Here is a 13,456-nt window from a genome sequence, read left to right on the forward strand (position 1 = left end):
CTCAACCCCGTCACACGTTCCCTTTTGTTTTTCCTCTCCCGCGCCTCTCTTGGCGTCTGAGGATTGGTGAGAGCAGAGAAACAAAGAGCTCCGAGGTCTGCTATCAAAATTTAAAAGGAGAGGGGTGGAAAAAAAAAAAAACAGTACAGATATACACGATGTAAAGAGTTAGGAGGTAAAGGGAAGGAGGGATTCAAAGAGAGGCGGCGCATGGAACAAGTGAGGAGGAGGGTGTAATCCTATGGAGGATTTGGCTGGTTCTTGGCTCTCTTGTGGGGAGAACTGCATTGTAATCCCCTGCTCAGCATGCAGACTTTGGCATAGTTTCATCAAATTTCCCCAGTGGCTGAAAACCACAGGGGGTATGCCAGTCTTGAAATATGCATGCGTGTTTATGTGCAGACATCTGACGGAGCTATTTGTAGAACTAATTTCAGCCCAGACGATGGACCCTCGCAAGGTGTTGGGAGTGACTTGTGAGAGGACAATTTTGGAATTAGCAGGCTTGGTTCTGGCTTTATTTGCAAGTGCAGAGATCCTCCTGTTTTCCTTAACATTTTGCTCATTCACATGTCGCAAAGCGTGTAGGTAGTAAGCCATGCATGCTAATTATTATGCGGTGAGCAGACAAAGACACCACGTGGCCTTCAAAAAGCATTAAAAATGTGTGGGAAGCTTTGAATGTATTGCATGCTTATTGCACATCGTTGTGGAATTTTTTTTTTGTACCGAATGGTCTGTCCTTCAGTTTTCTATGATTGGACAGTCACAGCTTGGGGGAGGGTCCTAACAAAATTCCTAGTTTCTGAAACATGTGAATAGAATAATCAAAACTGGCAGTGGTTTCTTCGAACAAAACGTACATTAGGATAACTATGCTATATTCCTATTGACCAGAGGTGTCAAACTCATTTGGGTCGCGGGCCACTTTGGAGTTACATCTTCCCTCCGAGGGCCGATACCACAGTGAAACCCGATACATGTTGATGTAATCATTTCATCGTATTATTACTTATACACAAGTAGTTGATGGATGACTAATTTTGTCATCACTCAATTCAACTATTTGTTCATTATATTAGGTTTAAAGTTTTTTTTTCCAGACCATGGTCTTTTTTGGTGAAGAGGAAAACTCTGACCGAGCTGACTCTTTCTGCTGTCACTTCAGCCTTCGTTGAACCTGTCGCTGCTTAAAAACAGCTATTTGTTGGTTCTTTGTTCGATTATTGTTCAAGTGAGTGTAAACAGGGTAACAAAAGGATTGCAAAATGTCAACGTTCTTTATCGCATGTCACAATTTGACATTTCGGTATGGACTTTAGCATGGATCATGGAAATTGACACACATGACTTGCTTTTGTGGGCCACATAAAGTAAAGTGATGGGCCGGATCTGCCCCCCTGGGCGTTGACTTTGACACCTGTGCTATCGACAGATGTTTACAGTCCTGCAACTTGTGCAGACTCGAATAGGCTTACCACAGTACAGCTCTTGTCTTCATGATGTTAAAATTATGAAAACAACATTAATATTAATGGCACACATGCTGCAAACATCACGTACTTCGTGGGTTACCTCGGACATGGAAGAGCCTCATAATTGTCTTATTTTCATTTTGTCAGAGCACTCAAGCTTGCCCACTTGAGGCAGGCGCAATGTACTCGTAATCGTCATGTGATGTTGAGAAAACAAGTGAAGTAACAGTCAGTTATACCCCTGACTGCATGGCACTGCACCGCACTATAATGTGGAAGCAAAGAACAGTGGCTTGTCCTGGTGCCACCTTTTCATGAGAATTAATCACAAATAAAGGAATCTTTTCACATTCTAAAATGAAGCGTTTTTTTTTTTTTTTTGTAACCGCTTAGAACAAATGTAAGCTCAAGAGTATGTGAAACATCCAAATGTCCAGGATTGAAGAGAAATGAGACGCACTGGTCGCAGCTTTGTTCTATTTCATTTCATAGCGTGCATGCCGCATCAAACCGCTCCAGAAAAATCCAATGGTTCTTGAACTAAGCCTCTATCGTGTGTCACAGTTGTGCTGGCTTAAACAAAATGGGCCCTATTTTCATCAGACTGTTTGAGAAGTGAATGGAGCGGCTTCGTAAAGTCTGCATTACATTCAATTTGATTTTCTTTGTTCTCTCCTTAGAGCTTCTTTGATGGCTGGGACTGCACAAAGAAGAAAGACAAAACCAAAGGGAGGCATGATACCTTATTGGGATGTAAGTTAGCAGAGCATAAATCACCTTGTGTTTTTGTTTTTTTTTTAACTTCAATGTGCTTCTGTTCTGTCATCTTTAACTGTGTCAGATGATCGCCACAGAGTCAAGCTCAACCCTCTCTTGGGAGACCCCAATTCCGACTATATCAACGCCAACTACATTGATGTAAGCTTTATTCTCTCTGACTTTCCCCGTAGTGTTTTTTGACTGGAGATAAAAAGATTGAACCTCCAGCGAGGCCCGCGCTCTCTCGCTGTCCCGTAAGCCAATCAGTCAGCTGGCCCACTTTCGCCCGGAAGCTTTCATCCAATCAAACAACCTGCTTAGTTTTGTCACGCTTGTCGACTGCTCCATCATATTACCCGACCCAGACAAAGTCCGCTATCGTTTTTATTAAAACACGAGAATAAATGCATTTAATAGCGTGGAGAGGAGATGAACCTTGTTTGTGGGAAGCCACTAATCCCTCAAAATGAAATCGACTTGATTGATGTTATCCAATCTCTAGTTGGGCGTGGGCGGGATGGTGTGCTGGAGCTTGAGGATTGGGCATCGGGGATGGGTAATGATCCTTTCCATTGTTAACCTTGTGTGTTTTCCACACATGAGGTGCCACGGTAATTCTCGCGTATTATTAATAGGTAAATGGATTTCATGTGTTCTCATCCGTACATGTTCCCAGTCGCAATTGATTCAGAAAGGCCAATTTCACCGAGAAAAAAGGAAAAGCTACTTGTGGGGAACAAAAAATCAGGCAGCATTTTCAAAAATCAAGTTGTAGCAAACAGCGAAAGATTGAAGCGCATGCTCGTCTCTGCCGCGGATTTGTTATGTCAAGGGAAATGTGGGCAATCTGATATAGATTCTTTGTCTCACTAGATTTATTTTGCACGCACCGCACTGGGACTCAATATGGTTCCTCTGTAAGAAGCTGAGGCAGAATAATTCCCTCGCTACACTATTTTGGATGGCGAAAAGCAGAAACCCGTTTCTGTCAAAGCTTTTCTGAAGAATAGATTTGAAAGCACATTTCTTACAAAGATAAACTTATTTCGCATTTAGGTCTCCTTTGATTAGATTAACCTTTTATGACAAATCAAATTAAGTAACAGCAGTATCTTCACACTGTGGGTTTTGTTTCCTGTGGAACGATGGCTGGTAGTGAGAAGCTTTTGTAGAGTTCATTAGAAAGGTACAGCATTCAAATCCTGCCGAATGAGTGCGGTTACTTTTGGACTTTTGGAAGAGGATGCATCATTCAAGTGAAAGTGATCTGACAAGGCCAACGCATCAAAATTAAAAGCATCCATTCTGGGCCACCGCTATTTGATAATCCCCAAGCCCAGCCGTAAATTGTGAACATCCGCAAGTAATTGATATGATGCTAAACGTGATTAGAATTGCCTTGATCGGTGATGGGCATCTGGCGTCCCACACTCCGCGTGTCCCTCAATGATTTCTTTTTATTACGCTGCATGTTAAAAGTCATTGTGTCGCAGAGAAGACGAGAAAAAGCAGATCCTGACAAAAAGCAGCACCAAGACCAAATTTGGTCAAGAAAAATGTGGATGTCTGGTACATTAGGAAGCAAATGACAGGATATGTTATCGAAATTTCAATGCAAACCTATCTGCCTTAAAGCCACTATCAGCCATGAAAGATTTTAACCTAAATTGCCACGACACGTCGTAACTAAAAAGTTCACGAATAACTGATTTTTTTTTTTTCCACAAGAACCATTGATAGTTTTATGTTGTTGTTGTTGTGCATGAGGAATTACTAAATTTGTGTCCTCTCAAAAAATGGATATGGTCAATGCTTAATAATGTTACAAAGGCAAAAGGTGGCATGAAAAAGTGGCTGTACGGATGGCGATACAGCGGGGATGCACCGGCTTTGCATGACTTGGGATCTTGAGTGACATGCAGGACAAACGATACCAGTATATAAAAATCATTGAGCGTGTTGAGTTTTTTATGAAAAACGGGCGCATAATGAATTGCTGCACTCAATGTTGGCTTGTGGTTTTGTGACATCTTTGAATGGGATTTTGATGCGAAGAAGCCCTCTGCTCAGGGGCGGGTAATTAATGACAGTTATGGACTTATTTTTGTTTGCTTCAAAGTCTTTGTAGTTGAGGAGTAGATATTTAGAGCATTAAAATATAGTACAATCGAGAGAATCACAAACAGGCATGTTTTTTCCCACGAATTATGGGGAATAGGTTCCCAGACACCGGGCAAATGTGAGAAAAGCATTGCTCCCTCTGAGCGAATGTGTTGCTTTCAAAACAGAGGTGAGAAGGGGCGAACTGTTTTCCCCCTATTTCTCTCTTTAAAAACATTTAATGCCTGATCCTTTGCTTGCTATGCTGCACTTTGCTTGAAGAAGACGTGCAGAGTTTTGCATACGTTTGACAGCTTGCTGCGCCTGTTGAGGAAGGGAGAGCAGTTGGATGCGCCATGGCTGATGCTATGTTGCATTTCATTTCATCTGCAGAGAAAACACGTCTCGCTTTGGCTCATCAAACCAACCCGGCATCCATGTTATTACATGAACACATTCATGACATCTGTGTATCTACGAAAAAAATTCTTATTCTATGTCAGTCACTGTAGTTTCATCTTGAGGAAAATTAATTGGCTTCGTTGTCTGATACGTTATCAACACATGAGCGCAAATTCTATGCAGAAATGAATCCCGCTTTAGCACTCAAAACATTTGGGAAAAAAAATTACAAAGTTGTTCCACGACACCACAGCAAATTGTAATTTATACTTTCAAATTTGGTAGATTATCTTTCTTCATGGCTTTGTGTTTTTCTCATCACGAACACTGATATCTTCATTTTGTGTGTTAAAAAGCCTTAATAAGCGGCTGGGGGCTTTTATTTACTCACCTGCAGAGGTTATCCGCCATTTATTTGTGGGAGGAGTCAAATTTTGTTGTTGTTGTTGTTGTTGTTGGGGTGATTTCAACACTATGGCCGCCACTTCCGTACAGTTTTCGTAGATATCATGGACAGATCGGGGTCAAATCTTCACTATTTCAGCTTGAATGCGATTTCCCTTGAACAAATTTGGAGCTGATGTATGTCGAGCACCTTTCCACATGCTAGCATCGAACGATTTTTCGTGCTGATTCCTTGTACACTGACAAGTTTATGAAATTCCAAATGCGTGAATATAGTTACAGGAGGTGTCTGATGGCAAAATGTACTGATCATCAACTCTCAGCGGCTCAACCCACATTACTTTTCATGATCACATGCACACACCTTCCCACCTGGCTGTAAAGCAAGCTGTCTACCAAAAAGCTTCTTTCATTAACTAGCATATATGTCTTCTTTTTCTACTCCCCTCCCCATTTCCTCAACCTTGCACCCCTGTAGATTCGGATTAACAGGGAAGTAAGTACTTCACCGCTTGTTCTTCTGCCTGCCATCGCTTGATTTCTCCTTGCCCCCCCAAAACTTACCACACTCCTCTATCCACAAATGCTCAGTGTCTTTCGGGATTGTATTTATGAGAGATGAAAAGGACAGAAAAAGCATGTAATGATTTGAAATGAACATAAGTAGACGTGTCCGCTCAGCGGCGAGGACCCCGCTGTCTTTGTTAGTCCTCCTAAGTGGCCCAGGAAGGAAGTTTAGTTGCCATGGTGACCGTCTAAGCAGAGGAAGGGGAAGTGTCTGTGCTGATATATTGGCAGGGGCAAGAGGAATTGTGGATAGCAGGCCTGATCATCCATCTCCATTTTCCCAATTTTCCCAATTATCTGAATCTGCTTCCAACTCAGTTCAGCAATTCATCAGCAACACAAACACACTCAACGTAGTCGGCTTTGACAGCGATCACAAATATCAAATGCACGTCATTAGTGTTGCTTGCATACTGAACGTCATTGGAACGTTTCGTTTCTTGCGCATTTATTTTCAACCACTTCTCCCAAAACAGAGATTGCCTATACGTTTATCTTCTCATGAGAGCAGCGTTCATGAGTTTTTTTCAGGAAGATGTTTTCAGAAGGCCAAATGTCTGTCTCCTCACAAGGTTAGATAAACAAGACACTTCTTTTCAGGAGAACGCTTGCTCATTCTCTGTGTCCACGCATTAAACTCCCCCAGGTGATGTTTTGTCGTGTCTATTCCTCAAGACTGTGAAGGTGACTTCATTGTTAATCCATGTTCACTTCATCCCCTACCATATGAAAAAGTCCGTCATCAATATACCAAAGGTTGCGCCAGGACTTTGGTATAAAGGATCTCAAGAATTTTTTTTTTCTTAGCTTGAACGTAATGATTTGTGGAATTTATTTAAGATTCTTTTTGAAGACACGTTATGTGTGACACAAGGGGGAAGAATGCACGGAAGAAAAAGGATTATGAGCATAATATCTGTGTTGTAGCCCCTATCGCATTTCAAAACAAAATGCTATTTGTTTGGATGGGAAGTCCAGTCATGGACAAATGTGTTTCATTAACTTTGCAGCTTCAGTTTTCATGTTGGTGACTGAAATTGCTTGTATTTTGCCGCAACTAGATATGTCCCCATCACAATTTTTTGCACGCAAGTCCGAGTCCGGGTCATTTGTTTTTAGGTACCTGCCGATAGCCGAATCTTATTCCAATTCATCGGCAGTGCATTATGAACAAAAGAACAGTGCATCCGAATTGTTATTTTTTATTTTATTTTATTTTTTAAATCAAGATATCCCAGCATAACTTTTTCTATGGCTGTAAATCAGCAGTGGTTCAAATTAGGTTAACTCATAAAATATTTTATTCTTGACTTTGGAAATGAAGAAGATTAAAAGTCTTTTATATACACACACACACACACACACACACACATATATATATATATATATATATATATATATATGCAGACCCATAACAGTTTTGTGTGGAAATATGATTGTTTTTGCAGAATATGCCTTTTTTTAATGTTGATGTAGCAATGTTAGTGAAACACAAAATTGGGAGTTTCTGGAAATTTGGGGAAAAATTGCAAAGGAAGTGCAACAAATCTTTAATGAGGACAAATTGAATCTTGAAGTAAATGGTAATTATTCATGTGTTGCATTCAAACTAAGACAACCCCAATATATCTTACCTAGCCTCTGTCCTTGTTTAAAAGTGAACAGAGCAGGCAATTGTCATCTTAACATCAAACAACCATCAAGTCAAGTTAAGTACAACTTTATTGTCAAATGCGCTGTATGTGCAACATACAACGTACAACTATGATCTGAGTGGAAGCAGAGTGCAGGGGGGAAGGGGGAGGGGGCATTCTTCAGTAGCCCAAAAGCACGCTGAGTGACCGGACTTTCTAACCAAGATGATGCTGCAAGACGTTTCCTGTTACAGACCGTCCTGTAATTTTGAAGACATATTTACATTAGTCTCTTCACTTTACGTCCTTTTATTGTTCATTGAAAAGCATCTCTAACCTTCGTCTTGAACTAAAAATGACTTTTCTTTGCTCTTAAATGAAAAAGTTTCAAATGTGAACATATTTCATCTTATTTGTCTGAATTCCTGTGGAAAATTCCACGATGGAATAGTCAGCAGCTTTAATTTTCTTCCTATTTTTACTAAGGATCCAGATATTGCTCCTTTAGTTGGCTCGACTTAAACCTTGCTGAAGCAATCACGTTTTGACAGATTTATTGACATTTTTTTGTTTTTTCCCATGGCGTGGTCTTAAGAGAGTGTGGCTCCTCGTAGCGGCTACGAGTACAAAAACACGAGTCAGCACTAGGTCAGAAAGCAGTAAAACACAACACGGCACTGTCAGGGAGCGGGTGAGATGATGACAGGAAAAGGGTGAGACACACAGCTGTGTGTGAGACAGATGGCTTACTCAGCATGGCATCTCTCTCCTCTCTTTCAGGGCTACCATCGATCCAACCATTTCATCGCCTCTCAGGGTGAGTGTCCAATCGTGTGTGTGTGTGTGTGTGTGTGTGTGTGTGTGTGTGTGTGTATGTGTGTTTTGATGGTGAGTTGGGGTCTAATAAATTAAGGATTATGTCGCCAGTGAACCCACTCATGCACAGGCAGATTCAAAGGTGTTATTGTGTCTGAATTGTGAGGGTTGCTTAATTAATCATTGAGGAAGCAGATAATTAACGCATTAGTCAGATCTTCCCAGTCTCTGCGGCATTGTGGCTTCTCCATTGTTGTAAAGGGAACCTGTAGTTCATCCACTGTCGTTTCTCATGAACTCTGAGGACTGTGAGCATTCGAAATTTCGCTCCACTGACTCCAAATTGTTAGGAGGCGTGTCATCTCCTTGGCGGCTCCTGTCACCGAGTCACTCAAAGCTCGCTCTTTGGTCGAGATGGAACTAGGAAGTAAGAAGAAAAAAAAAAAAAAAGACACCGATAGGCTTGCTGTCTACTTGTTTTAAAGTTGCTTCTTGCTCCTTTAAACGTCTTCGAAATGATTGATGGCCCTCTAGGCTTTTATCATCATCTACTGTTGTTTTGGCACCCATCACCTCTTTCCACTGCCAGGAATTCTCCTATATAGTTTGAATAACTGCACATTCTTGTGAGATTCTGCCATCAGAGGAAGGACACGAAGGTCCCGATAATGCAGTCGTTCTCAAGGCAGCAGATCCCTCGTTGAGATGACAGGTGTTTGATGCCGCTTCCCTCTGCCTTCCAGGACCCAAACAGGAGACACTCTATGATTTCTGGAGAATGGTGTGGCAGGAGAATTGTTTCAGCATCGTCATGATCACTAAACTGGTGGAAGTGGGCAGGGTAAGTAATATGCGCCCTTCCTCCTCTCCACCTCTTTGTGCTCGTTTGTCAGTGAACTTTTTTTGGGGGGGATTTTACTTTGTCAGGAGTGGATAATTATCCCAAATAGCAGTTCACTACATTTTGAACCCAGGCACAAATTGAATGAAAGAATGGGGTGTGCAGATAAAGGAACTCACAATATGTCATAATAATTGTGAGTGGAATACAAAAACTTTCAAATGATTCTCGACATCCCGTCCAAATATGTCCTGTCTTTGTTGCAAACATACAGTAAATATATGACAATATGGATATGGCCACCCTTGAGGTTAAAAATGCTAAACATACCATTTACTGGTAGAAGATACTGATAAGCAGTTTTCCATATTATTCCATTATGAATTCACACATCTTTTTTGAGAGAACATCAAAGGTTTGCTTTTACAGATTTACAAAAGAGTCATAATGACGGTATGGCCCCTGAACGGTTTTGGGAAATATTTGGCACATGTACTGTATAAATAAGCCGCATATTTGGGGAAAAGCTACCTTTGGTCACTGACCGCACAGGTTTGTTGTTTTGTTTTCGCATACAGTAAATACGGATGTATTCAACCGTAAGTGCCCTATTTTCCCGATCAAGTTATTACCTCAATGGATGGTTAAAATCACACCATTTTGGACCACTAGCCTTACATGCAATTTGGTTTTCCATTTGGGAACTACTGTGAGAAGAGTCAACAAATAAGCAGTGGATGATTTCAGGGTGAAGCCAAATAACACCTCCTTTATGCTATTAGTCTACAGTTGATTACGTTGTTTCATGTTTCAAACAACACATCCCACCAGATGTCTTCCCTTCCACAAAAAATGAAAATTGCTAACTATGGCCTATATTCCTATAATATAGTATGAGATGTCAAGAACACTGGAAAAAAGTACTCAATTTTTGTTTGCACATGATGAAAATGTGTTAAACTAATAATACATAACATTTGTTCAGTTTTGAGGAAAATGTAGGAAAATGACAGAATTGCCACATTTCAATCGTGCAAACCAATGTACATGTTCGAATGAAGTAAATCCAAAGGATTTGTTTTTTGTTTTTTTGGGCAGTGTACTGTTTTGCCCACAAAATGTCAACATCAGGAACGATCATTCGCATGAGATCCACAATAAATATGTGGATGTCGGAGCAGCGGCCATGACAGTTGGATCTGTAAATGCCGTGCAACCTGGTGACATACAATCATGGTGTTTTGGTCTCGCTTATGATTATTAAATCGTGTGCCTTTTTTATGCTTTCTAGTTGTGTTCAATTCACTGGAAGAATCCATGAATGGTGGTTCTCCTTTAGACCACAGGGCAGTTGATTGAGACTTGACTCAAAAGCGCCTCTGCTTTTTCCAGCAAATGTGTGCTCTCCATTTGGCTTCATACTTTTACATGACTAACAAGAATGTTGATGGTACAACATTTTTCATATGCAGGTGAAATGCTGTAAATACTGGCCTGATGACAGCGAGATGTACGGTGACATCAAAATCACTCTGCTGAAAACGGAGACGCTTGCCGAATACACAGTCCGCACGTTTGCCTTGGAGAGGGTGAGTTCATGCATTTTGCATTCATGCGTGCATTTTGCTCTTTGAATAATTCTAGGTACATGAAATGTAATTTACAATGATAATTGTATGATAATGGACACCCTTCATGTCCAATTTAATCACCGGCATCCTTTGACAAAATTCAGAAGTACTCTCATGTTGGGGGTCCAACGATTTTGCCCTCTGCAAGGAATGTAAAGAGCCACATTCTGTTCACGCCTATTGAGCGGTGAGCTTTCCAATGCTACTTTCAAGTGGTCAGGGCAAGCTCGGGTTCGATAGTAGGGATGCGGCTCATTTCTTCTCCATCGCTTTCCATGGATCATGAGGAAGTACAGTTCAGAGTTTCTCTTTTACCTGCTGAAGTCAGCCTTCAAATTAGAAATGGAGTATTAGCAACGGATTAAATACTCGACAGGGTTGGCTTCTGATCGGCTTGAGGGTCACGTGTAAATCTGTGAAGAATTAACAGTCATTATAGGGACGCCACTGCCTGTCTTTCCAGCGTGGCTCTTGCAATGTTTAGCCCGGCTGGCCCTCTTTGCCGTCTGTCACTCTCCTGGGGTGCCTCAGTGGAAGAGCTCCAAGCATCTCTGAAAGTGACAGTGGCACAAACACAGCATTATCAACACACTGTCACATTCACTCATTCGTAAGCATACGCTGCCGTTTATTCAAATCAGCAAGAATTTGGGAGCCGGTGACAGCTTGTTTTTTTAGAGGCTTTTTGAGCAGGGTGTGGAGCGTGGATTTCTGTCTTCACCAAATCTTTGCTTTGCAGCTTGACTTTGTCGTCCCAGTATATAGGGAGAAATTGTCGTGTGACTGCAGCCAGCACCCCCTCGAGCTCACACGGCCTGAGTTATTCCTTTCCACGTCTGTAAAACTGCATCTGCTGCGAGTCTGCAATGCCCTGAGGCCCAACTGTCCTAGAAGACCCAAGACCACATATAAATAATGCCCACAGCCAAGAAATCTGTCACATCTATAACAGAGGGGCAACATCACTGAATAGATGGGAGCTCGTCTCAAAAAAAAAAGAAGAAAAAAAAAGGGCCCTGTGGCTCTGATGCAAAATGCTGTGTTTTACACGCTCATGTTAACTATGTTTCTGTTGACAGAGAGGATACTCAACCAAGCATGAGGTCCGTCAGTTTCACTTCACATCCTGGCCTGAGCATGGGGTGCCCTATCACGCCACTGGTTTGCTCGCCTTTATACGAAGGGTGAAAGCCTCTACGCCTCCTGACGCCGGGCCTGTGGTGGTCCACTGCAGGTAGCTTTCTTTCATGCACCTTTAGTTTCATACAGGCAAGCAATCATTAAATAATGGCATTAGTCAGTTCTCCTGTTACATATAAAAGGCACAGGGGTCAAATGTGTCATAATTACGGTTGCATTCGGGGAGAGGTTCTAATGGTGAAACCATGTCGGTGTGTGATCGGGTGTAACGCTACCTCGGTTTTGAGGTCACGGTGGGGGTGTTATAGTAAATGCAGCACAGTGCCTTGTCTAATCAACCCATTCAATATTCCAAAATTACATTCTGCTGCCACACAATGAAATGTTGAGTTTTTGAAATACTGCTATTATAAACCTTTCAAGTAGGTGACCTTCGGTTTCCATGTCAATGGCCGTTTATTACAAGCCATTGTATTACTTTTGTCAAAAATACAGAACTTTCTTTTTCTTTTTTTACATTCAACCAAGATTTAGCATTTTCTGAAAGGTAACTTCCTTTCTTCTTGGTTGCTAATGGCTACTGAACACACAGAAATTGGGGACCCATTTGTGTCCGTACAACACTTACCACCAAATGTAATTTCAACAATAAGCAAGAAACACATTCGGTTACCTCACTTTCAAAATGATTTGTAGCTGCTATTTATCACCTTCTATTCATTTTAAACTCACCATGCATTTTTGGTGTCTCAGTCAGTGAATACAGTGTACAATATATTGCCGCACCATCTTTTCCGGTAGTCACGAACTCTTAACGTCCAGATAACACAAAATCAAGCAAGTGTGAAGTCGCAGTCGCAGTAAGTACAAGCTAGCAGAAGAGAGAAGACTTTGATCTTTGAGTCTCCAACAGTCTGTCTTTCAAATTGGGTGGCGCGCCAATGGAGTGCAACAGCTGCCTGTGTTAATTATTGAAAGGCAACCCCAAAAGACGCGCTACGCTTGAAGAAGTGCAAGGTTCCTAATGATGTTCTTTCTTGATTTGGGCAGTGTGGGGGCGGGCCGCACAGGCTGCTACATTGTGCTGGATGTCATGTTGGACATGGCTGAGTGCGAAGGTGTGGTGGACATCTACAACTGTGTGAAAACCCTCTGCTCACGGCGCATCAACATGATTCAGACAGAGGTCAGATCAACATGGGGTTAAACCTTCATCCATCCATCCATTTTATAAACCATGTATCGCCTATCTCAGCTGACTTTGGAAGAGGCATTAGCCTAGCTAGCACAACTTGAGCTGGTCAGCAGCTAATCGCAGCAAGGGGTTAAACATATAAATTACAAAAATCCTCCCTCGAGATAAAATCTTGATTGGAATGGGGTCTTAAATCTTCATTTAGGCTTCCTGTTCGGAAATCAAGTCTGCTTTTTGTTTTTCTATTCCGACTGATGTTATAACAAAAGGTCAATGTTGTATACGTGTATTTTGCGTAGGTACATCCTGTTGTTTGGATATTTTGTGGCAGTCGAAAGGAGCACACACGATTGTCTGTAGAACACGTCTTTATTCCAAGACTGCCAACAAGTAGATCTGAACAGTTACAACTTGTGCCACAATTCTTGACATAACCACGCCCCCTACTACATGCCTGCTGGGTGAGAAGCATGGTCCTAATGTCCGCCACA

General features: G+C 41.6%; 1 protein-coding gene across 4 annotated transcripts in view; it reads left to right on the forward strand.

Annotated features, from left to right (window-relative positions):
* The window catches only part of ptprub (protein tyrosine phosphatase receptor type Ub), a 185,520-nt gene that overhangs the window by 142,906 nt on the left and 29,158 nt on the right, over positions 1 to 13,456 (forward strand). For 2 of the 4 annotated variants that reach the window (XM_019886396.1, XM_019886398.1), the window contains 8 exons: positions 2,156 to 2,228; positions 2,317 to 2,393; positions 5,620 to 5,637; positions 8,123 to 8,159; positions 8,902 to 8,999; positions 10,472 to 10,588; positions 11,710 to 11,864; positions 12,821 to 12,956. In XM_019886396.1, coding sequence (XP_019741955.1) covers positions 2,156 to 2,228; positions 2,317 to 2,393; positions 5,620 to 5,637; positions 8,123 to 8,159; positions 8,902 to 8,999; positions 10,472 to 10,588; positions 11,710 to 11,864; positions 12,821 to 12,956 — 711 coding nt within the window. The remainder of the gene's footprint in view (positions 1 to 2,155; positions 2,229 to 2,316; positions 2,394 to 5,619; positions 5,638 to 8,122; positions 8,160 to 8,901; positions 9,000 to 10,471; positions 10,589 to 11,709; positions 11,865 to 12,820; positions 12,957 to 13,456) is intronic. The other 2 variants (XM_019886397.1, XM_019886399.1) reach the window with 1 other exon arrangement.

Source organism: Hippocampus comes, unplaced genomic scaffold (assembly GCF_001891065.2).
Source record: "Hippocampus comes isolate QL1 unplaced genomic scaffold, H_comes_QL1_v1.1 scaffold335, whole genome shotgun sequence".
Lineage (NCBI taxonomy): Eukaryota > Metazoa > Chordata > Actinopteri > Syngnathiformes > Syngnathidae > Hippocampus > Hippocampus comes.